The sequence below is a fragment of the Lineus longissimus genome, chromosome 3, assembly GCF_910592395.1.
Source record: "Lineus longissimus chromosome 3, tnLinLong1.2, whole genome shotgun sequence".
Taxonomy (NCBI): Eukaryota; Metazoa; Nemertea; class Pilidiophora; order Heteronemertea; family Lineidae; genus Lineus; species Lineus longissimus.
The window spans coordinates 14141958-14168398 of record NC_088310.1 but is presented as its reverse complement, the minus strand read 5'-3'; the positions used below and the strand labels follow the sequence as shown (position 1 = coordinate 14168398).

At 45.5% G+C, this 26441-nt stretch overlaps 1 protein-coding gene across 3 annotated transcripts in view; it reads left to right on the top strand.

Moving 5' to 3' along the window:
* Window positions 1-26441, top strand: part of LOC135485750 (E3 ubiquitin-protein ligase UBR2-like) — a 650469-nt gene that overhangs the window by 608532 nt on the left and 15496 nt on the right. For all 3 annotated transcript variants that reach the window (XM_064768146.1, XM_064768147.1, XM_064768145.1), the window contains 2 exons: window positions 641-808; window positions 13608-13709. In XM_064768146.1, coding sequence (XP_064624216.1) covers window positions 641-808; window positions 13608-13709 — 270 coding nt within the window. The remainder of the gene's footprint in view (window positions 1-640; window positions 809-13607; window positions 13710-26441) is intronic.

Genomic DNA, 26441 nt, shown 5'->3' with positions numbered 1-26441 from the left:
GAAGACAAATTGCCGCTGTTGAAATGGTTGATGGCTCGCTTGGTCGAGTTACAACCTGGAAAGGATGAACTAGTGCCCGTGCGACGTTGATAATGGGTTAACGGTGTTGTAAAGCATCAGATAAGAGAACTAACATTGATACTGAGCAGCCAGGCCGACACATGTTAGATAGAGTTAAAATGCTAGCGGAATTCAAGGCTTTCAAGTTTACTTCATGAGGCTACCTCTTCTAGAAAAGTTTTTATTTTTATTTGTTTTTAAAAATCCCCCCCCACCAGGATCGCAGGGTGGGGTACCCCCCTCCCACAAGGAGCTCAGGGGTCAAAGGGTTAACATAGTGCTTATAACATTTTAACCTTGACATAGTTTCCAAGGTCAGAAAGGTCAAACTCTAAAATTTCATTGAAGATTGCATAATTCACTTCTATGTCACAGATTAAGACTTAGTTTTCAAGTTCGCAGAGGTCAAACTCTAAAAGTGTCACTGATAGTGCCACGTTTTGTCGTATTCAAAAGTCGATTTAACCCCCATGTCTCATTTCATCTACCCCTAAATTATTCCCAGGTAAGCACAATGTCCCCAGACCATTTCATTGATAACTAACTTGGCCTTTGATTAACCCCTGTAATTACTTTACAGATGTCCTCAGTCGGATGATGACAGTCGTGCGCCTACACAATGCCTGGTTTGTGGGAAGATGGTGTGTTCGCAGAGTTACTGCTGCCAGACTGAGATGGAGGGCATCCAAGTGGGTGCAGCCACAGCACATGCACGTACCTGTGGCGCCGGTGTTGGTCTCTTTCTTCGGTAAGCACTTGCTGCCTTGAGGCAGGCCATACTCGAAAACCTGTCTGAAGTACATGACTGTGCAATCTTGAGTGTGTCCATTAGAGAAAAAGGGGCTCACAAGCACACCCCTTGTATTTACACACACCACAACAAGATGAATGGGCTTGCTTAAAATGATGAAGGGTGAGGACCTCCCGGTATTCAGTCAAGGCCTTAAGAACACACACCTAATATTACAAACACCACAAGAAGATGTTAGTAATGGCCCTGTATGAATAATGTGGGAGGGTAAGACCACCTCGTTATCAGTAACGGGCTCTCCATTACAGCCCAGAACCACAAACTCGACAACAAGAGCCCTGCATGAAATATTGGAAGTCCAATCCTCCCCAGTATTAAGTCGCAGGCTCGCCAGTGCCTCCCTAACAACACCCCTGCATGAAATAAAGGAGGTCAGGATTTCCACAGTATTCAGTCACAGGCTCACAAGCACAATAAAGAGTGTCCAGACCTCCCTGCCATTCAATCAGTGGCTTACAAAGAAACCCCTAGTATAATGAAGACCACAACTAGATGTCAGCAATAGCCCTGCATTAAATATGGGAGAGACCGTATCTCCCCGGTATTCAGTCACAGGCTCATGAGGACACCCATAGTGTTTGGGTTCAATGCTCATCTGCTTCAGTTAGCTCGCTGGCGCCATCTATCCTTGTCACTTATAACCAGCTTCAAATTACACCTAAAACTACGGATAAACCTTGGCTTCAGACATTTTAACCAGTTTGTAATTCAGAGCATTTGATCTAAAACAATGCTTCTTAGAGACACTATAAGGCTTGTAATCAGGGGCTACAATTACCCCATGGCTTTGGGGTAATTGCTACAAATACCCCGAAGGTACCTTGGGCAGAAAAGTGTCAATGAAAAATGTACTTTTAGTAATGACATCAAATACAACTTTCTCTACACTCAGTACTGATCACCTGCACCAAGTTTCAAATACATTTATATCAATATGGTGTCTTCCATCATGTGCCCTTGTATTCTTCTCTTAATCTAAGTTATTTTCCAACAAACCGAGGATTTCTTGGATCTAAAGCCGGAGGATTTCTGGGATCTCAATCTCACTTTAGGACATTGGTATGTACACTTGTAATTTACCTAATTAAATATGCGGGCGAGTGCCAACAAGGAATGACTTCCATGGACAGCGGGATCCAGAGCGAGGCCATGGCTGTGTTACTTCGCATGTAGTATTCACAAACTTTTCACCCGAGTCTAACGGTCACCAATGTGGGAAGTTCATGATATACTAAGCAGAACAATAGCGAACAGGCCTGCTATATAGCCTTTACATATTTTTACACAGTATCTCGGATTAAACATCAGGAATCGTTGACCTTTACTACAAACTTGTCGTGAACTTTGACCTCTCGAGTTGGTGTCATGGAAAAATCAAATGCTTAGTACTTCTGTCATATCCCTGGGGTGAAGCCAGAATTGGAATCGGCTTTTTTTCGAAGGCGTTTTGAATTGAAGTTTTTAGCTCACCTCTGGGGAGCTTTATGATACCGTGGCGCCTTTTGTCGTCCGTTAGCGGAGCGTCTTACGTCTCCGTTAGGGCTAGATGGCTAAAACTTGGTGTGATGGTAACTTTGGGCAATATGCCCAGACGTATTTTCTTTTTCATTATATGACCTACTTTTGGCCTCCAGGTGGCCATCTTGAAAATTGGTTTTTTGCCTTTTTAGCTTACCTCTTAGCAGAGGTGAGCTTATCCCATACCGTGGCGTCCGTCGTCCGTCGTCGTCGTCGTCGTCGTCGTCGTCGTCGTCGTCCGTCGTCCGTTAGCAGGGCACGTTTCGTAACTGTTAGAGCTATTGAGTTGAAACTTGGTACACATGTACCCTTATGTAATGACACCTTGGAGACCAAGTTTCGGTCCGATTCGTTTCATGGTTTGGCCACCAGGGGGCCAAACGTTAAAAGTGAAAATATGCAATATCTCCCTTAATAGTAGTGGGGAAATTTTGAAAAAAATATGGTAGGTACTTCTAGCAAAGGTGCATCATATATCCTCCGGGTTTTTGATTTGACCTCCTTTTCAAGGTCACAGAGGTCAAATGGTGTAAATTGGCCGTTAGGATGTAACGATGGCACGTTTCTAAACTGCAATGACTATTGATACCAAATTTGGTACACATTTACCCCTTAGTCAGGTGATCTCAGGGAACAAAGTTTGGTCCAATATGATTCACCACTTGACCACCAGGGGGCAAAATCCAAAAACCTTAAAAATGTGATTATTCCTTAACTATTTGCCCGATTGCCACCAATTTGATATCATGGGTACATCTAACCACCATACAGTATATGTCACACAGGTTTTTAATTTGACCTTCTTGTCAGGGTCACAGAGGTCAAATGGCATAAATTCGCCGTCAGGCCGTAACTATGGCACGTTTCTTAACTGCAATGACTATTGATCACAAATTAAGTACACATGGACCCCTTGGTCAGGTGATCTCAGGTACCGAAGTTTGGTCCGATCTGATTTGCCGTTTGGCCTCCAGGGAGGGGGCCAAATCCTAAATTCTTCAAAATGCCATTATTCCTAGTAATGACTTGCCCGATTGGCACCAATTTTATATCATAGGTACATCTAATTCTAACAACCATTCAATGTGTCACCCGGGTCTTCTTTGATTTGACCTACTTTTCAAGGTCACAGAGGTCGAATGTACTGTAAATTGGCCATTTTGGGGAAATTGTAATTGCTTGGACCTACATCAAACCTAACACTACATGACACAATACCATGCTCTTTATCCATCTTTCCTCCACATGAGGTGAGCACAATGGCCCTGGCCATTTCATTGAAGCTAATGGTTGTACGTAGAGTGACAAAAGTTTTATGGTGGGTATATCTAAAAAGGTCTGATGACATATCACCCGGGTTTTTGATATGACCTACTTTTCAAGGTCACAGAGTTAAAAGTCCACTAAATCACCGATAGGTGGCACGTTTGGTTTATATTTGAGTTAGAAGGTTCTTAACTTGTGAGGACATGTATCTAGGGACCCTCTTTTCTACCCCAAAAAATTTGTCTTGGTAAGACTTCAAATATGGCTGCCAGGCGGCCATCTTGAAAATAAAAAGAGGTTGGATTGCAACCAAATTTCTTTTGGTTGTATATCTTTGTACTCTCTACAACATCCCTGATTTTCAGTCAAATCCATCTACCAATATGGCCGCCAGGGAGAAGAATAATATTATTCAATGGAATCAAAACTGGTGAAATTGGCCAGAAACTGTTCTCCCCATATCCACTGCAAATGACATGCACTACATTACCCAAGATGAGAACATGGTCCCTGGTCCATTTCATCTGCATTGCATCTATACGGGTTATGCACACAATAGTTCAACACACTGAGAAACATTCTGCTCTATTATTCGGTGGCTTTATCAGCTGAGGCGGTGCAGTGGAATTTAGTGTGGATTAGTTGTCAAAATTGGAACCAGTGATCTGTGGGGAGAATGGTGTTTTCTGTCAACATGTTGGGTTGTTTACATGCTGTGAATGGAACATTGAATCTACTGATTGGTACATACATGTGAGTACAACTAAACTGTTGTGTAGATACCCTGCAGCTTACATACTTTCATTGAATGACTGTACATTTTCTGTATTATCCATTGGACATTGAACTTTGAAGGCGTTCAACTTTGGAATTATAGGAACTTTTTAGACCTACTTCTTTGGACATTACCTTAAAGTGGAAGTACATGCCTATTTGTCTTTCCATTAATTGGGGTTGCTGTTGATGGAACACTGAACCTATTGTTTGGTATACACCAGCCAGCCGTCTTGAACTTTCTCGTTCGACGCACTCTGAGATTTCGGGGGCAATGCACTCTTAATTTCTTCAAGTCCTTTTGCGAATTGAATTCTTAGAAATTGACGTATTCAGCAGCCAATGCCTCATCAAGCAGATCTACAGAACTGTCGGCCTTTGGTTTTCCAGTCATCAATAAGTACTATGGGTGCTGTCATTGGAATTGTTTGAACTTTCCTATGCCAATAAGCAGACATGGATAGGCCTAGCTTAACCGGGAAGTTAAGAGCATGAGGGCCTTCCAGGCAGGATGGCTTACCAGGAGGATTAATGCTGCTATTGCTGCGATGTCACAGAGCCAGTGTAAAAGTCATCTCGCTCAAATAGAGGAAAGTATTTTGTCGACTTGGGAAGCACTACATCGGACAAATGAACTTTATACTATACAGTTGCCGGATCAATCGGATCGTAGAATAGCCGATGAGTGGTTCAACGCTCGAGCAGAGTTAGCATCACAGTGTCTGAAAGACATTAAAACCTGCCAGCTGAGGAATGCAATCCCATCAGTGACTGAATCCTCATATGACTTTTCTGATTTTGAATCTCTTGAAGGATGTGGCTCTCAGCCGGGTGGTAGTGAAGATGATGATGAAATGATGAACCTCCAAAAGAAGAAGCTGACTTGGATATGCCGGGGGGGGGGGGCTACTGGTGCCTCTGAGGACTTGGCAACCAGTGATGAGCATCATGGTGAAGTAAAGAAACGCACGGATATCATGTCACCAAAGCTCATTTTGGTGTGAAACAGAACTGAGAGGAGGGCGGGCAGATATCAAAGGGGCTTCTGCTGATCCATTACGGAAGAGTGACATTAGCCTAAAGATGACAGTAACCGAGAATACGTCTAAACATTTTCCCGCCAAAACTTAAGCCACAGATCGGCGAGAAGATTGTCAGCACCAACACTAGCCTCCAACTTCCAGACTTGATCAAGATAGTGACTTCACCAAAGGCATTCAATCCACAGAATAGAATCACTCAAACTGGGCTCAGACCAGCTAGTAGGCCAGTTCACGTACAGAAAGAAGTTACCTCTTATGCTGAGCCTGCTGGAGTCTATTGGAGACAGTCTGATCGGATTAACACCGGACAACAGCAGTCTGATAGGATCTATACAGGACAGGGACACCCTGATAGAGATTGCACAGGGCTGGGACTACCTGAGAGAATTTACGTATCACAGGGACAGCCTGATATAAGCTACGCTAGTCAAGGACAGCCGGTCTGCATTGCAGTAACTAGCATATACCCGAGGCGCGGGCTGTTCGAGGTATAAACATCGGATTGTGTGGGTGTTGGTATATTGTGGGTTTGGTGTAAATGGGGTGCTGGTTTGTGAGTAACACTTTTTTCATGAGTGTAATACTTCTTGAAAACGGAACTATGTAACCATGTACATGATGTACAGGCGTCCACAATGCTAAACTAATTCTCGGAAAACCAAGATGGTGCAGACTGGTGATGTACTCGATATCAGCCAGCGATTAGCGCCAAAATGGTTTAAGTTACCGGTGTGTGGGTAAATCTTGTCTCCCGTTGGGTGCATTGTGTGCTAAGATGAGCTATTTGTGAATAAATGGCTGTCTCGAGGTGGAACAGCAGCATTTTTCCTTCAGATATGGGCGCCGCCATCTTGCATGCTGGCGTCAGTGACGTCGATTTTGATTGGTGGATGATGCGCGCATGGAAAGAACCATTTGAACAGGACATCTGATTGGTTGATAGCGGAGGTGGGAGGTGGCTCGGCAATTTTCGTGACGTTAATAATGCAGAGAGATTACTGATGGACTTCTCGGCAAAGAGATTACTTGGATCTCTCCAGTTGACGTCATATCCACAAAGTTGTTATTTATTCCAAAACCACCAAGATATTCGACGTATGACACCCTCAGTGACACTCTTACTTATGATCCACACCTACGAAGCCAAAAGTTGCAAGAATTCGACGCATTTTCGAGGCCCAATTTTGAAACAAAAATCGCCTCCTATTTAGCGGCCACAACGCGCATTATAGTATAGATTGCAAAGTGGAAGGATGGTTGAATAGTCTGGGACCCAGAATTACCAATGATTATGTCTGTCAAAATGTTGCTATGACCCAGCCTGGAGTGAGAAACCTTCACCTTAAGAGCGAGGACCCTGACCATGGAGTGAATCTTAGAACCTGCGAATCTGAAATGCAGTTCAGAGACGTTCCCAACATGACTCAGTCTAGAACCAAGCTGTCATGTTTGAAGCCGGGTGCTTGCCCTTGGATACCAGGACATGCTGCTCGACCTCATACTGGTGTCAATTCTTTGGGATGGATTGATGCGTTGGAGATGGGACAAGAGACAAACTTCCAGAGGGGAATTACCAACAGCTTGGAAGGTATTATGATTGTAGTCACTATTCCAAGCTAAGAATCAGTTGAATTCAGAGAAGGATCTCCCACCCATCACTATTCCAAAATTTGATGGCAGCCCTCTCAAGTGACCAAAGTTTATTGAGCTCTTCTTCGATCATGTACATAGTAAACACGGGATCACAGATGATCGGAGAATTGATTTGCTTATCAGCCATTTGGAGGGAGATGCAAAGCAATTCATCCAAGGAATTGGGCATTCAGGGAGATACTATGACCAGGCATTGAAGGACCTCAAGGTTCACTTTGGACATGGACACAGAGTAACCTCAGCCTATCTGGAGAAACTTATGAATTGTTCTATTTTACAAGTGTGTCATCATTAAGGAGTTTATATTCTGGTGTGCGGGACTGTATAATCACGTTGACGTCGCTTGGATACATTTCAGATATCACAGGCACTGATGTTTTGATGAGAGTGGCCAAACAAATTCCCGGAGACAGGGTGAATGTTTGGAATAAATATATTACCAGAGTATCATAGATTTCAGGGATGGTTGGGACGGAGTACAATCCCTATGTAATCCGACATCAGGATAATAAGGAAAATCCTGGCAATACCCATTCAAAAAGGCACAAAGGAGTGATGGCTACGATGAAACAGCAAGCAAAGAGACCCGGAAATCTCTGCCACCAACATCCCGGGTCTCGGCAGCAAAGGTGGAATCTGAGGGCCAGTACACACGTGAATCAAGGCCTCAACATTACCTACAGCAGTGTACAAATTTTCTCCAAAAGACAGTAGAAGAAAAAAGGGATGAGGTGCGAAAACTGAAATTTATGTTACAACTGCCTCAAGCCTCATCGTGCAAAGGATTGTAAGTTAAAGATCCGCTGTAGGGCTAAAGACTGTGGCAGGAAACCTCACACCCTTTTACATCGTGATGAAGCTGCCAAGGAGGGGATGCCTGAAGTCAAAGGGAATAATAATGCAGTGGTTTTAGCTTTATCAGGAGTTGCACTGAGTAAAGCCGAGGATTTACAAGCATGCTTCCCACTTGCACCAATATTTGTCACAAACAATGGGATTACAGTCAAGACAGTGGCACTAATAGACTCAGCAAGCGAAATCACAGTGATTGGGACTCCCTGGCAGATCGTCTTAGCCTAAAAGGGCGTTCTGCTGCACTCGCCTTGAGGACCTCAACATCAAATCAAACCTCAGCTTCAAGTCAAAGCCGCAGGTGACCCCAATGCGAGACTCATCATGGTCGTCGGAGCAGGGAGTTTGAACATTCCAGGGTTTGAAACGCCAACGCAGAAAATACGTCCAGGTGGAAGCCCTTATCTAAACTTCCGCTGTGTGATGTCAATGCTTCCGAGGTTGAACCACTCATTAGCGTTGATGTACCCGAGGCACATATCACGAAGGAAGTTGTCAAAGTAGGTAAACACCAACAATATGGAGTAAGGGACACACCTCGGATGGTTCATCATGGCGGAGAAATTGGCGGAGAAATTGATCTTGGATCACATCTCCAAGAGGATGTTTTACACTTGCAGGAGAGTGTGGCGAGATTTTGGATTTCAGAATCTCTTGGAACAAATCATACAGATAACCATTCTTTGTCTTGGCAAGATCGCAGTACACTGAAGCATCTCAAGGAGTGTACGAAGCTGTTAGAAAATGGTCACTACGAGGTACCAATGCTCTGGAAGGCTGAGGATTCCATTTTCCGAATAACATCTCGGTAGCCCTACCAAGATATTACAGTCTGGAGAGACAGCTTTTGAAAGTTTAGGGGGATGTATTCTCAATCGATGATGGACTTTATTAACAAAGGACACACAGTAAAGATCTTCCAAAAAAATATGTGTATCCCACATCACGGGGTAACTAACCTAAACAAACCCGGCAAAGTCTGAACACCAAGGGGAATCACTCAGCAATAGTCTACGGGCCGGGTTTCCTCAGCAACCTATTTGGAGTGCTTCAGCGTTTCAGAATTTTCAAGGTGGTGATAGTAGCAGATATACAAGGAATGTTTCATCAGGTCTATGTTGCTAGAAACGACTCTGACTCCCTTCGCTTCCTATGGAAGGTCGAATCTACCACACCCGGGCCACCAGACACTTGAGTAATGGTAGTTCACATCTTTGGCTCAAAGAACTCACCGCCTTGCTGCAATTATGCATTGCGTCGTACAGCAGAAGACAACGTCCATGCTTTCTCCAAACAAGCCGTACAAACCTTCACTGAAGACTTCTACATGGATGACATGGTCAAAAGTGTTGACTCTTTGACTACAGGGATCCATCTTGTGGATGAGGTTACTGAACTGGGGAGATACTATAACACATTTCCGAAACAGAGAGAGCCATCAAACCTTCAGGACCAATCGATTTGACTAGATCCAGACTCAAAGAGCTCTTGGTATCAAATGGGACGTGAAAGAAAATTGCTTTGTTTTCAACACTGAAGTCAAATCCAAAGGGACTACAAAGAGACAAGTACTCAGTACAGTCAGCAGCTTTTTTGTATCCCTGAGGATATCTGGCACCCTTCACGGTGAGAGTCCATCTCTGCCGGCTGTTGATCTCGTTCTTGTTTTCTTCAAACGGAGGTAGCACATCAGCACTACCAAATAAGAAGTTATTTAGCGTAAGAGCATTAAGATGGTTGACTTCTTGACATTGGTCAGAGGCATATTATTTACGATGGCCTCAACCTCGACCAGCGCCGTTCTTAGGACTGTCTCACTAACATGGACACTAGCGAGCACAGCAGTCAGGACAATAGCTACGTCAGGCCTGTGACGAAGGTTTGCATGCTCGAAGAATGTGGAAAGAGGGAATCAAAATGGCCAGAAAAAAATTGATGAAAAGGTTCTCAAATTTAGATCATATTTCTGGTAATTACTGCTTCTAATTTCTCGGCCATCATGTTCCGTCTGCCCACTCTCTATGAGCTTGAATTCCATTCGGTATGTTGAACCTTTGGATGAGGCTGGATGATGAACACTTTTGTGATATCCGCATGAACTCTTGGCAACCTCGACATGAACTCGTTTATGATATTCGCACGAACTCAAATCAAAATGAACCCTTATCGTGATCAATAGAAGGTGAAATTGAACTGTCCGGATTCACTGAATACCGGTACTATCTAATGAATTACATAACGCATATTCAATTGGGCATCACTTGCCTACGTTCGGATTTGTTGGACTCGTTGGACCCGTTTAATAGTTTGGGTTGAGGGTCATTCTCGAGTTATGGACTGTGAAGGGTTAATCTGTATTTATAGTCGTGCTTCAGGCCGAGTATTAGTCATGTTATTGTGAGTTCACTTTTATTCATTATTTAACAGGGATATCTATCAGCAGCTTGCAGTTCAGTTACTGTTTTAAATTAATCGTGTTTTTCAAGCTTCTCATTTCTAGTTGGGTTAAAGTTACCTTGCACTAAATTTGGATCTACTTAAAATCACCTTTCGGGTGCAATACTTTGTAAATATACACTTGTCTCTGTCAGGGGGCGGCCATGTTTGGGTTCGATGCTCGTCTGCTTCAGTTCGCTCGCTGGCGCCATCTTTCCTTATAACCATGTTTGGTTCAGGCCTGCGCACTTGATCTGCAGCCATGGCCCGCTCTTTCTTACTTTTATCATCTCCACAAATTACACCTAAAACTACGGATAAACCTTGGCCTCAGACGTTTGTAACCAGTTTCATAATATATAACCGTGTGCCGCAAACATTGCCAGCTTACTGTAGTAGTCGTGCATTGGAGATCCTTCACAGAATTTAGTTCTCTTTGGGACAGTGTCTTTTGTCGGAACTGATTGTGACAGTATGGCATCTTCCATCATGTGCCTTTCTATTCTTCTCTTAATCTAACTAAGTTATTTTCCCACAAACTGTTGTCTTATTTCTCGCTTGTTCGATCCCGAACACCTTGAATAACAAACACCACAACAAGATGTCGGCAATAGCTCAGCATCATTTATGAGAGGTGTGGTACCTCCCTGGTATACAAAGGACCCCCTAGCTCATCTGACCTCTGACCCTGAATTTCAGTCCGGTCTGATTCTCGACTTGGCCACCAGGGGGCCAAAAGTGAAAACCTAGAAAGTGTGATATCTCGCTTATTAGTGATTCGTTTTCAATAACATTTTTAATGTATGTTCTCCTAGGAAGGATACATCACATATCATTTGAGTTTTTGATCTGACCTCCTTTTCAAGGTCACAGAGGTCAAATGGCGCAAATTGGTCTTTTGAGTGTAACTATGGCACGTTCCTTAACCACTAAAACTATGAAGTTGAAAGTTGGTACACATGACTCCCTACGTCATGTAAGAATTTCGATCAGATCTGGTACTCAACTTGGCCACCAGGAGGCCAAAACTAAAATAGGTAAAAAGTGCAATATCTCATTTATTAGTGACTTGTTTTTGATGATATTCATATGGTACTTACTCCAAGCAATGATACATCACATGTCATACCGACTTTGGTTTGACCTATGTACTATACATGTATAATCTTTCTTAACCAGGATGAATTCCAAAGCACCAAATATCTATACGGTGAGCACAATGGCCCCTGGCCGTTTCATATACGAATATGCTGATTAGATACTTTCAACTGAAACTACTTCTCCCTGAAAATTTTACTGAAACTTTAAAACCCTGTTCCATATAGAGTCTTTTTGGGGTGTCAAGTTTCGGAGTCATTAAAATTACATGTAAGAAATTCAATGGGATAGCTGTCCTGTTATGTTGCATCATCAGAAGCTGGCCTGTCTGCACTCAAACATGTTTTGGAAGAGCCCTCGCTGCAACTCGCTTATGAGCATGTTGTTGATTTTTAGGATCAAGTCGTTTGTGGGCAATTGTTTTTGGGTAAGCCTATGTCCGATAAAATCCCCAAGACGAATCTGTAATCAGAGCTACGAGCCCCTGTCGGACCCATTTCAGATTTTTCAGAGTTTTTAGTTTTTCTTGACAACAAGTACAATTCACATCGCTCGACTTTTTCATGAATTCTGTTTTCTGCTCATTATGGTTTAAGCTTCAAAACAAAAATCAAGGGTCACGTCTCACTCATGTAGAAGTTATTTCAATAACAATACCAAACGCTGCCCAAAAGCGCTGGCCTTTTTGTTAGTCTCGCACACGAAAAATGAATCGCTGTTGGAATACACATGCACTCCATCATGTCCATAGAGTGCACAATGTTTCCAGTGAGCGAGACTCACCACGATCGACGAGGATTGATGCCAGGTGGGGGATTCCGAGATGCAACAAAAAATTAACCCTTTATTGCCTGAATGCAGATTTTTTGGAAGAGAAATCAGAGTTTTTGACTTTTTGGCTGAAAAAGCAACTCGGGCAAAATCGAAGGGGTTGACAGTCCAGTGTAATGAGTGCATCGGCAATCTTGGCATTTTCTAGTATGTTTTGGCATTCCGATGGGATTTGAATAGAATGTGTGAACATTGTGAGACTATCTAGCTGCCGTTATATTGCATATTTACTTAAGTTGTCCGTTTTGAGGTTGTAGTAACCACTTGGCTTAACCACTTGGCGGTGCGCGCGTGTCATGTCGGCCTGGCTTTGTCGTTTTCTTCGTCTTAAATTTATTAAATTTACAATTTATCTGGTTTTACTGGCACTGATGCACTTGAAACATTTTTAGTTCCATCCAAAAATTTAATGTAATTAAAAAATCTGCGCTATCAGTATAGCCATATTTTACAAGTTTTTGCTTATCACGGAAAGTGCGATCAACTGATATGAAAAGATTCACACAAAAATGATAAGAATTACGGAAAAATAAGAAAAAAAAAGTGGCCTCTGCGGGTTTTGGCCTGGGACGCTGTTGTGTAAGGCCAGTGTCTTTACCACTGATTAGATTACCAGGATTCCTTGAAATGTCGGTCTAGAGCTCAGGTGCCGGGCTTTGATGGCGGCATCGTCCATTAACTTTATCATGTTAGCCTGGCCAGCTATTCATACGGGTAACACATTTTACGCTGAAAATATGGATTCGACCCATAGCTGAAGTTCTTCGCATGGCCGTCTACTTCAGTCTTCAAAAAATGAGCAAATTCCACCCAGCGGTTGATGAAGAGATAGAGCAAATTATGCCAAATAAGGTTCAAGTATAATGTATGGATTTGAGTTCCTTATTACCAAAGTCTTGCCAGTTGCAGTTTTGCAAAGGTGGTGCCCAAAGTGGGAAAATGTTCTAGTGAAATTGGTCCTTCAGAAATGATTCTACAGTATAGAGGCAACAAAAGTATACAGCAAAAGCTACAGTAAAGAAATAACTACAGTATTAGGGTCACTCTACAGCATAGAGGCAATTCAGTATGCAAAGCAGTTCTGTGGAAGAGAAAAAGAATATCAAACTTGATATTAAATATTGTTATAATCAACTAAATCCTTTCTTCACTATAATGTCTCGCAGCAGCTAATCTCAGGGAATCAACTTTTAGAAATTTGGCTACCAGTATTGTTTATGAATCCAATATGCTATGTAATTTTGATATTTCAATTGCTGTTTCAGAGTGCGGGAATGCCAGATTCTGTTGTTATCAGGGAAAACAAAGGGTTGCTTCTACGCTCCCCCATATTTAGATGATTATGGAGAGACCGACCAAGGGTTAAGGTAAAAAAGCTTTTGCTGCCAGAACTGTTTTATTTAAATGATGAAGCAATGAAATGGTTTTGTGTCTTGCTGAAGATCACTGTGCCAAAACAGCAGTGATCCTGCCAAGAGTTGGAACCCACAACCTCCTGATTATGAGCCAGGCCCTCTAGCCACTATGACTGAAAAATGCTGGTTATTTACCTTTGACTGTGAGATAAGAGTGCATGGTACGTTATTTCATCTGGGTGATTATATTTTGTAGGCCCTCCTAGAATTATCATCAATTTGTAAATGCTATGTCTGCAAAAGCTGCTGGTAGTGTTTCAGCTAAAGCGACATTCTGCTGCCCTTTTTAAAAAAGAATTGCCCTGCCTTTTTGGCTCACCTGTGTGCCTTAATACAATGACGCAGTGTCCGTCGTCAGTCGACCGTCATCCATCGTTAGACATGGGTGCCACGTTTCATTACCGCTACAGCTATTGAACTCCAACTTGGTAGACATGTACCCCTTGGTGACTGCTACTCAGAGGCTGAAATGGGACCTCATATGATTCACGGTTTGGCCACCAGATGGCCAAATGTCAAAAGTGAAAACATGCGTTTTCTCCCTTAATACTGGTCTGAAAATTTTTTTTTAAATATGGTTGGTACTTCTAGCAATGCTACATCACATATCCTCCAGGTTTTTGATTTGACTTACTTTTCAAGGTCACAGAGGTCAAAGTCTGCTGTTGGTCAATGGCGGCACGCTTTGTAACCGCTTCAGCAAGAGATCTCAAATTTGGTACAAATGTACCCCTGGGTGATCGGTAAGAGAGACCGAATCGTGGCATCATATGATTTGGTCTCTGAGTAGTGAAAGTGAAAATATGCGATTGCTCCCTTATAACTTGTCCGAAAAATTTGAAAAAAATATTGTTGTACTTCTAGCAAAGGTGTATCATATATCCAGCGTGTTATTATTCCGACCTACTTTTCAAGACCGCAAGATCAAGGTCGTCTTGCAGCACTGCCGTTAAAGAACGGTGGCATGTTTTGTAACCGCTTTAGCTAGAGATCTAAAATTTGGTACAAATGTACCCCTGGGTGACCCCTACTCAGAGACTAAATTGTGGCATCATATGATTCACGGTTTGGCCACCAGGGGGCCAAATGTCAATATGGCAATGAAAATATGCCATTGTTCACTTAATACTTGTCCAAAAAATTTGAAAAAAATATGGTAGGTACTTTTAGCAATGATAATCATATATCGTCTGCAGTTTTTTTACCTACTTTTCAAGGTCCTTTGACACAGGTGAGCACATGGTCCCTGGACCATTTCATTATATTCGTCCTCACCATACTTCACATGTGCAATGGGCGACAAATCTCATGTATTGACTTGATGGGACAGATCGATGCAGTCTCAATCCAGGTTTAGCAGCGTACAACTGTGCTCTGCATAGGCATAGGCTAAATACCTAGGCAATATCACTAGCGAAAGGCCAAAATGCGTGTTTTCGCATTGTTTAAGTTTAAACTTGGTCTTTATTAATGAGTAGTGGAAGAGATATAAGCCTTGCCGAATGTGAATAATTTGCCGATCCAGAAATTAAGATACTAAGTTGGCTATACGCAGTGCTAAGGACAGTGTCAAGGGCAGCGTCAAATAAGGCCCCGGGCAACCAACACGAGTTAGTCTTTCAGTTTCTGCTGAGGCCTAATCATACATCACAGGCACCATAATCCACACATTTCTGGGTTCATATGAATCAAGAGAAGAAGTCTACAGCATTTTCTTTGCATTTAATTCATAAGTTCACCGATAGGTGGCGCCATCTTTGACACCACTTGGATGCTGAAAATGGTAAATAATTGACCAAGAAATGGCATGATGTGTGTGATCTCCCCAACATGCTTCAATCGGTTCAAAATGAATGATTTGGGAATGCCATTACCACCAGCAGATAGTCAAATGCATCGAGTTTCTTTATTCGATGTGAAAACATGGAGTCATCTCGGCTATTTTTTCGCTATATGGCCTAGAATTTGGACAAGCATAATAGACACTCGCACACCTATGCCCAACCTCGTGTGGCAGATGGAAGGTATGTTACATATTGAGGCCAAACTTCTGACCTGCTTCAAATGGCACAGATGCTGGACACATAAAATTGCCAAAGATCCATCTGCACATGGAAACTAAGACCAGGGCATCAAAGTAAATAGTATTTGGAACCGGTTGGACCCATTCATGAACATGGAAACGGCCTGCGTTGTAAGAACTACATTTCTCTGGTGGGACAAAACAGACCCCGTCCCCACTGTGTAGTGCCACCTAATATTCAGCGTAGTGCTGATATGAGGTTACAGCTGTTTAGCCGCCATGATGACCGATTCTACCTACCGCTCATATTAATAGTTTGTAGCGCAGACATGAACTATAAGTTCTGTTTGATTTTTATGTGTTTTCTTGCAATGCAATCATATTGTTTGTTGTATTAAAGTAATAAATATAATGCTGACAACAATGGTACTTTGCGTTAGTTTGTATTTGAGGAAGAATGCGCATTGATATGATGAGTGAGGCCGTCAGTGGCGAGCTCACTTAAATTGCAGGAAGCTGCCGACTCATAATTTATGCTGAACACTGCGGGTGTGTCAAGGTGAGTGAATTATTTTATTTTCGTCGGGTGAATTAAGTATATATATATATATATAGCTGTTCATTTCGTGCTACAAAAAGTACATGAGGTTCAAAGGTAGTGCACGGTGCAGGAAAAACAAATACACAAGAAACAACCCATTATTACTTACCCTAAATGTACAGTCCTGATCATATCAATATCAACACCTTCTTTATTAAATATCTCCCAAACTAGTGCACCAATTCCAATGCGGTTTTCAGGTTATTACCAGAAATCTTGTTTTCTATCTATACATTATGGCAGGAATGCAAATGCGCGGCCAATTAAAAAAACCCTCTATTTCAAACTTTAAAAAAAAATTTTTTTACTAGAACGATATGATAGTACACAAAATTCTAAGAATACTGACAAAAAATTATCAAAATTGAACAAGCAAAAATGAAGATAGAGCCATTAATAACTTTTTTGAATTAAGGGTTTCACTGCCAAAAGCATGTTCTTGTCGTAAAAACATGCCACTTGGCAGTGAATGCGCTGTTGAAAAATAGCTCTAGCTTCATTATTACTCGTCAGATTTTGATGATTTTTGTCAGTATTCTTAGAATTTTGTGTTTTATCATTGTAGCGAAAAATATTTCAAAGAAAGTTTGAACTAAAAAAGCTTCTTGTAAGGGTTTTCAGGCACTCATGCATTCACATTCTTGCCATAATGTGTAATTAGAAAACAGAATTGCAGACAATATCCTGAAAACCATATTGGAATTGATGTACTAGTTTGGGAGATATTGCATGAAGAAGGTGTTGATATTAATATGATCAGTACGGTACATAGTGGTTTACAACATGTACTGTATTGCTACCCACCACTAATTCACACGACACACAATAAATTAATCATGTCAGTTTTTAGCTCACCTCTTAGCAGAGGTGAGCTTATCCCATACCGTGGCGTCCGTCGTCCGTCGTCGTCGTCGTCGTCGTCGTCGTCCGTCGTCCGTTAGCAGGGCACGTTTCGTAACTGTAGTTGAGTTGAAACTTGGTACACATGTACCCTTATGTAATGACACCTGGGAGACTAAGTTTCGGTCCGATTCGTTTCATGGTTTGGTCACCAGGGGGCCAAACGTTAAAAGTGAAAATATGCAATATCTCCCTTAATAGTAGTCGGGAAATTTTGAAAAAAATATGGTAGGTACTTCTAGCAAAGGTGCATCATATATCCTCCGGGTTTTTGATTTGACCTCCTTTTCAAGGTCACAGAGGTCAAATGGTGTAAATTAGCCGTTAGGATGTAACGATGGCACATTTCTAAACTGCAATGACTATTGATACCAAATTTGGTACACATTTACCCCTTAGTCAGGTGATCTCAGGGACCAAAGTTTGGTCCAATATGATTCACCACTTGACCACCAGGGGGCAAAATCCAAAAACCTTAAAAATGTGATTATTCCTTAACTTCTTGCCCGATTGCCACCAATTTGATATCATGGGTACATCTAACCACCATACAGTATATGTCACACAGGTTTTTAATTTGACCTTCTTGTCAAGGTCACAGAGGTCAAATGGCGTAAATTCGCCGTCAGGCCGTAACTATGGCACGTTTCTTAACTGCAATGACTATTGATCACAAATTAAGTACACATGTACCCCTTGGTCAGGTGATCTCAGGTACCGAAGTTTGGTGTGATCTGATTTGCCGTTTGGCCTCCAGGGAGGGGGCCAAATCCTAAATTCTTCAAAATGCCATTATTCCTAGTAATGACTTGCCCGATTGGCACCAATTTTTTATCATAGGTACATCTAATTCTAACAACCATTCAATGTGTCACCCGGGTCTTCTTTGATTTGACCTACTTTTCAAGGTCACAGAGGTCGAATGTACTGTAAATTGGCCATTTTGGGGAAATTGTAATTGCTTGGACCTACATCAAACCTAACACTACATGACACAAGACCATGCTCTTTATCCATCTTTCCTCCACATGAGGTGAGCACAATGGCCCTGGCCATTTCATTTCTGATTAATTTTAGATCTCATTGCCCATATCCCTCATACCTAGCAACTCCCAGATGTAAACCTCCCTCCGTTCAAGCAAAAGGAACCAGCTGCTTTTGCATTAGATCCTGAACCTTCCTATCGCAACCATATTTGTGACACAGATGAGGGAAAGGATTCCCAATAGAGGACCGGCTACCATTAAGAGTGAGCATTAGACATTTCTTTTTCAGCTTATTGTTGGATTTCATGAGAAGATTGAGGAATTTGATAATCCTTTTCTCTAGGTGTGAATGATATCCCCTTCAGTGATTATAAATAGAATTAGGTCATTATACGTTCTCTGAGGGATATCTAAGATTTTTTGTATCGATTTATCCGTCCCACAGAGAGGGAAATCAGCAAACTGCTGTTTAGATATGTCCCAAATCTGGCAATAGTAGGAGTAGAAAAGGTTTTGAATATAGGATACTTCACAGAGACACTAGCATATCTAAAAAATAACAACAACATAACATTGGTCCTTCTGTAAAGGTCATTCATTCACTTCGAATTCAATTTTATGTCGTTCATACTCTACCCAGGTCAGACTTTTGCATGTGTACTCCATTCGGACACACCCGCGGAAAAAATAATCTATTTATAATAGAAATCTCTTAGCTAGTTCGCTTAGCTACACCTAGGCGGCGCCCCTATACAGCCTCTGCCTCGTGTGTGCGGCCATCACCAGTACTTATTCCTCGGCACACTGTATCACATTGTACTGAGTTTTTCCTACGTCATTTTAGCCAAATTTTGGTCAATTCTACGCTCGAGAAGGACACCCCGGGACACCTGCGGGACGCTTATTGACTCTAGGAGACGGGTGAGATCGTTCTTTTACTATCCTCCCTCGATTTCTGCTTTTGGAGCTTGCTTTTCTGCCGTCTTCCAAGAAATTTTTTCTCCGTTTTCCCGGGCTGTTGGTCACGTGACCGTTTGTTTTATACTTTTGTGGTTTTTCTGTTAGAAAGTCGACGTAATGGCATCGTTATTGCCGTCCTTTCTTACTTCTTTGAGTGTTCCACCCTTTGTTCCTGCCCTTCAGGGCGGGTTTTCGAGGTCCGTTTACGGGTGTATCGGGGATTCATAGTCCCCAGCCCGGTTCTTCCCTGTGTCGAGGTGCGGTTAGTTCCGCCCCAATTGGGCCGGACCCTTCCGCCCCCGGGATGCCTTCCTCTTCTCCTGGCACTGCCGGCAAGAAGATGAAGAAGGTGAGGTGAGGGGCACGGCCCTCAAAGGGAAGGGTGTCTTTGACTCTCTCTCCCTCGCCCTCCTCACGGACTCCCGCTAAGCGGCGAGGTCCACGGGGCTCTGGGAGGGTTTCGACCCCTCCCTACCCCTCCCCCCAGGCCGGGCACCCCTCTTTTGGTGGTGTGCCCCCTGGGGAGGCCTTGGGTTTGAGTGTTCAGGGACACTCCCCAGGGCTAGCCCTGCCCCCTTTCCAGGGGGTGGGACTCCCCCTGCCGACGCCCCCACCTGTCATGGGTTGGTGAGCAGCGTCGCCCCGGTGAGCCGCCTGTTATTTAAGGTGTGCTCCCCCGTCCCCCTCCGGGGTTTGCGTGAGTCGGTCGTCTCTTCGGACGCCCCCTGGCGGGGCAAGACCTGTTTTCACTTTCCCTTCTTTGCCGCCGTTCACCGCACCCGGAGGTGTCCTGCCCGGTGTGGGCAGGGGGTCGGTGATCGACCACTATTCACGGGCGAGGGGCCCAGGTGCCCCCCCCCCCCCCGTTATGGGTGCCGTCAGACCGTCTATTTCCCCGGTCCGACCCCACCCTGCTCTGTCGGGTATGTTGGGGTTGACGGGTGTGGCTGCCGATCAGGCATGCCCCCCTCCCCCCTCCTGTGTCTGCCCCACGGGAGTCCGATTTGAGCTCTGAGCCTCTGCCTCTTGCTTCCTCTCTCACGGAGGAGCAATGGCAGTTGCTTAGGAGCCTGACGGGCCGCATGGAGGCTTCCAACCTCCATGGCAGATCCTCGGCTCGCCGGGCCGAGAGGCCGGTGGCTTTTGATTTGAGTCATCAGCCAATGGACTGTGAGTTTAGCGACTCACAGTCTTTTTCGGCCTCTCAGGCTGACCCCCCCTCTGGGGGTGAGGACTCCGCCATTGTCGCGGGTATGCTCGACTTGCGTGCTCTTGTTCGGCAATTTGTGCCGCAAAACACGTGTCCTCTCCCGACGGTCAACCCCGCCCTCGGTAAGGTGCCGTTCGACTTGTTCGGCGACGCCTCCGAGCAGGAGTCGGATGCGGTCCCTGACCAGGCTTTCCAAGAATTGCCCGCGTCTCCGGCCCTGATTAGAGCCTCCACATGGTTGGATACGGCTCTCAGGGATACAGCGCCTTCTTGCGGGGGTCACCAGCGCGCCCTGGTCTCGACGCTCCCGTCTACGGGCCCGGGTGCCTGGACTCAGGCTGGGAAGCGATTCACGACCGCTTCCCCTCCAAGCCTGTCCTATAGACCCGATTATTATCGGGTCTCACCGTCGGGAACCGACCCAGTTTCACTGTCGCCCCTCAAGGATGACATCCAACTTTCGGGTTTGGTACCCCCTAAAGTCCTCTCTTCTTCGGCCTTAAAGGATACGAAGAATGACGAGGCCCTGGCTAAGGAGACCAAGGCGGTGTTATCTTACGCCGATCCAGCAGTCCCTGCAGCATGCCAACGATCTGACTGCTAAGCAGGCGGCTAACGGCGTGCTAAAACGCCGTGACCTGCTCATCGGGGGGTTGAGCACGGTCAGGTCCCAGTTTCTGCGGGGGGGGGGGGGGGGGGGGCATTAAGGACCGCTCCATTGAGCGGCCCTTTCTTGTTCCATGACTCCCTGCCTGACACCATGGGTGCTCAGGCACAGTCTGATCGTCTGATGGAGTCAGTCTCAACTCCCCAGGCCGCCCCCCGTCCGCGTTCCTATTCACAGGCCGTGGGCAGGGGACAACAGGTGGGGTCTCGACGCCCCTGAGGTTCGTCGACTCCTCGTGGGCATTCGTCCTCGCGTGACTCCTCCTCCTTTCGTCCCCAAGGGCAGGCAGAAGCTGCGGCTCCCTCTCGACGCTCCAATAAGCGCCACCGCTCTTCAGGCAGGGGCGGGGGCGGCGTGCAGCCCAAGCGTCCCTTCCAAGAGAAGGGTCGCGGGGGCAAGCGCAAGTGACTCTTTAGTCCTTCCTCCTGCGCCTCCAGGTGGCGCCCCCACAGTTGGCGTCGTGGGTGGCAGACTGCGACACTTCGCAGACTTATGGGACCGGTGGTGTCAAAAAGACTCCCCCGTGCCAGATATGCTCCGACACGGTGTCCGATTGGACTTTTCCCGTCCCCCCCCCTATGACGTCGACTCCCACCCCGGTGTCCCCGTCAGTAGACATCGTCAGGGCGCTTGCCCTTCAATCGAAGGTCCTGTCTCTTCTCAAGAAGCAGGCAGTGAGGCTGGTGGACAACCATTCCTCCCCGGGCTTTTACAGCCATGTCTTCTTGGTCCCCAAGAAGTCGGGGAAGTGGAGACTGGTCATCGACCTGTCCACCTTGAATCGGTTCCTCCGGGTCCCTGGCTTCAAGATGGAGACAACCAGGTCAGTAGCGGTCGCGGTGCAGCCCAGCGTATTTACACGTCCCGGTCCATCCAGAGTTTCAGCCCTTCCTTCGTTTTTTCTTCGAAGGAAAGGTTTATCAGTTTAAGGCCCTTCCTTTCGGCCTGGCTTCTGCTCCGCTGATTTTCACAACAGTCGTCAAGGCGTTTGCCGCGCCTTTTCGCGCCATGGGCTTAAAGCTCCATTGCTATCTCGACGACTTGCTGCTACGGCACCAGGCTCATCGCTGTCTGGGAAAGCAGGCAAAGTTTCTGCTTGTCACAACCAGACAGGCAGGGTGGTTGTTAAATTAGGACAAATCCGAGCTGGACGCAGCTCAGGATTATGTCTTCGTGGGGGTGCGATTTTGCACACGAGAGGGCCTGATGTCCCCCCTCCGGACCGAATTCGCAAGATTCGGTCCTTGGTCGGGATTTTTCGCCGTCAGGTCAGCGCCACAGCCCGACAGTTTCTGTCGCTGCTGGGGCTGCTCAATTCGGCAGCGGACCAGGTTCCTTTCGGCCGCCTGTATATGCGCCCACTCCAGCTCCTCCTGCTGTCGAGTTGGCGTCCATTCACGGACTCCCTCGACCAGTGGATATTTATCCCGGGGTCTCTCCTGGGGGAGGTGTGGAGTTTCTGGGGTTCGGAGACGGAGCTCCTTCGCTTAGTGCAGCTCAGCCCTCCGTCGCCCCAGATGTCCCTGTTCACGGACGCCTCCCTTTATGGTTGGGGCGCCCATTTGAATGAAGGGGACCTGACCACCAAGGGCCCGTGGTCAGAGGAGGATGCGCGTCTCTCGATCAATATCCTCGAGATGCAGGCTGTCATCCTGGCAGTGAGGGCCTTCACGTCTCATCTGAGGGGTCACAGGGTTTCTCTTTTCTCCGACAATTCGACGGTGGTCGCTTGTATTCGGAGACAGGGGGGACGAGATCCGACACATTGTGCCGTCTCACTTGGGAGCTCCTGCAGCTTTGTCGCCGCTTGGATATCCAGCTCCTCCCCCGTCACATCCCCGGCAAGAGAAATATCTTGGCCGACGCCCTTTCCAGGTTGGACCGTCTGGTCCAGACAGAGTGGACCCTCCATCACGAGGTGGTCTCTCGCCTGGGGGCCATGTGGGATGCTCCGGTCGTGGACTTGTTTGCGACTCGGTTGAACAAGAGGTTCCCCCTGTACTACTCACCCCTCCCGGACGGGGAGGCCTTGGGAGTGGACAGCCTGTCGGCCTCCTGGGACGGCCTCAATGCTTATGCATACCCGCCAACCCCTCTGTTGCTACCGGTACTCAACAAGGTGGCCAGTTCACGGGTCAGACTTTGTCTGATAGCACCGTGCTGGCCGAACCAGGCCTGGTTCCCGGTTCTGCTGGAGCTGCTGACAGATCACCCCCGCCGCCTGCCGGCGTGGGACCGTCTGCTTTATCACCCGATCAGCCGGGTCGATCATCAAGACCCTTCTTTTTACAGGCGTCACGCCTGGAGGCTGTCGGGTATTTCCTCCGAGAGAGAGGCTTTTCGGAAGACGTTATCCGTAAAGTCGCCCAACCTCAGAGACAGTCTTCCCTTGATTCATACGATAGCAAGTGGGCTGTCTTTCGAGACTGGTGTCGGGAGCACGGAGTTTCTCCGGTCGCTCCCTCTCTTCCCAACTTCCTCGACTTCTTGAATTTTCTATTCTCGGTCCGGAAGTTTTCGGTTCAGGGAGTGAAAGGTTATCGCTCCGCCGTTTCGGTCACCTTAAAGCTGACTGAATCGTGGCAGCCGTCTTGGGATGACGCTGTTTCATCGTTGCTCTGCAATATGTCTTTCGAGCGTCCTCGCTCCATTCAGCTCTCCCCCAAGTGGGACCTCTCGGTGGTCTTAAGGGCTCTCATGAAATTTCCATTTGAACCCATGCATCAGGTAGATTTTAAACATCTGAGCTCCATGCTTTAGCCTTTGATAAATTGGCTTTCACTGAGAGGGGCGCGGTCCTAGAATTTGTCCCAGGCTTTCTGGCTAAAAACCAGGCGCCGCACACCTCCAGGCGCCCGGTTTTTATCTCCTCGTTATCCGCTACGGTCTCTAGAGACCTCCAGGACAGAACTCTCTGTCCTGTTCGGGCATTGAAGTTCTATTCTAATAAGACTAAGGATCCTGCTGTTCGCCTAGGCAGAAAGCGCCTCTTTCTGTCTTACAGAGAGGGGTTTACTTGGGAGATAGCTGCAGCCACGGTCGCCAGATGGTTAGTGGCCACCATCCGGATGGCTTATTCTATGACACTCGTTTCTCCAGAGCTTTGTCGCCTAGGCGCCATTATGGCCTACGAGATTCGGGCCATTTCTACTTGATGGGCCGAGTATAAGGGAGTGGCGCTGAACGAGGTTTTAGATGTGGCTACGTGGAGTTCTCACTCTACATTCTCCCAGTATTATATGCGCGATTGTTCCAGGTTAACAGATGGTATGCTGTCTCTTGGTCCAATTGTCGCCGCTCAGCACGTGGTCTAGGTGTTTCCCTGCCTAGACCACTCGTCGATTTTCTCTCCTGCTGGCTCTCTTGTCCTCCCTCCTTTTTAAGCGGGGGGGGGGGGGGTTGTTTTATAGACTGTCGCCGGGTCTTCGGGCCTGCGCGTTCGCCCCGTCCAGCTGTCCTAGGGTTCAGCCTCCTAGGACTTTTGAGAGTTAGTCAGTGAGGCCGCTCCATGTTATTATTCTGGGGCGTGCTCTCCTTCTTGTAAAAAAAAAGAATTTTTTTCCACATTGTGTCTCTTGACGATATGTGCTGAGCTTATACCGTGTTGAGGTGGTTTTGTCCCCGTCTAGGAGGGGATGGGTTTTCCCAGGTATGCTTCCCTTTGTTGTCAAAGGGCCTATTGACCTCTAGCCCGGGTCTCCCCCAAGCATTCTTTTTCTTGGTCCCCTGGTCTCACCCGTTGGGTTCTGCTGCGCAGCTTGGAGACAGTTCACTTCACTACATGGTAAGTCACCGTTTACCCTCCTTCCTTTGGTTGTTGGTATTCGATGCAAAAGTCTGACCCGGGTCAGACTACCCGCCCTGCCTGTCCCCACAGCAACGGGACTTACTCGGTGCGCTCGAGTAATAAGTACTAGTGATGGCGGCTCACACGAGGCAGAGGCTGTATAGGGGCGCTGCCTAGGTGTAGCTAAGCGAACTAGCTAAGAGATTTCTATTATAAATATATTATTTCTTCTTCGGGTGTGTCCGAATGGAGTACACATGCAAAAGTCTGACCTGGGTAGGTATGAACTAACAAAATGACATTTCCACAGGAAATGGAAATTCTTGTCTTTCCGATATCTTATCCCAAGGTGCACGTCTCGGGGAGTCACACGCATTATAAAGTTTTTAAAAAGAATCTCAATACTTTCAAAATTACATAATCCAAACACAAACTTAAATTTGCTCTCATCAAAAGATATAAAATAATCCATAGGGTATCCCGAGGCTATATGAAGCATTTTGTTAAGTGAGGGTAATGAAGGAACTAGAGTGATGATAATGTCGGCATAAGCTAAGGCGCAACAAACCTGGTCACCAATATGACACCCGAGTCTGCTTGCACGGAACCTTTCCAGTTACACATCGATATAGATATTAAACAGAATTGGAGATAACACCTACAAAGTAAAGATCAAGTATTGATGAACAACATAATTAGCAGAGTCCGTCAGAATTTATGCCATATCCATCCCATAAGATGATCTAAAAGTCCCGAGAAATTGGCACTGGCATTGCAATTAGCAAATTCAGGCCAGAAACTTTCATCACAATCGTGACGATTGTGCGTTCAAAACACCTATAAATGATGCTAAATCACCCAGACTCCACTCATAAGATATACCTCCACTGAAAATAATTGCTGAAACCTCGGTAAACATGTCATGAGTGCTGAAATTGACAATTTTAAAGATCGTTTTCCTCTCCCCGATCACCCCTACAGAAATGTACTGTACAGCACGTACAGATACACGCACAGTGTAAATGTACACACAAATGAACAAAAAACCTGCTGAATTATCATCAAATTCTCAATCATATTGGCTCACTGTCTATAGTGACCATTAAAGTTGCATGGGTTTTTAGCTCAGCTGACAAAGTCAGCGAAGCTGGTAATATTACTAAGGCAATGGTGTCCGTCCTTCCATCCTTCCATGTCAATTTTGGGCATTTTGTAACCGTAAGACCTAGGCACTTTGTTGACGCTGCTAAATTAGGAGTAGCCCAAGGGGAACTCAGAAACCAAAAATCAGCGCGATCTGACCTACATTCGGCGAATGAGGTCATCGGGAAGTTTAAACTTCTTTCCTTTATACCTCGGGCCACAGAGGAAATATTGTTTTCAAATCTGGCCGAATATTTTTTAATAATTTTTCATTTTGACTTGTAATCAGTAATGGAATTAGTTTAGTTTTCACCGCCAGTTGGCGCTACAGGCACATTTGACAGATTTTTTGACGATTCAAAAGCCCGGGTTATGACTTATAGTTGCGCAGTTGTATTTTGCGCATT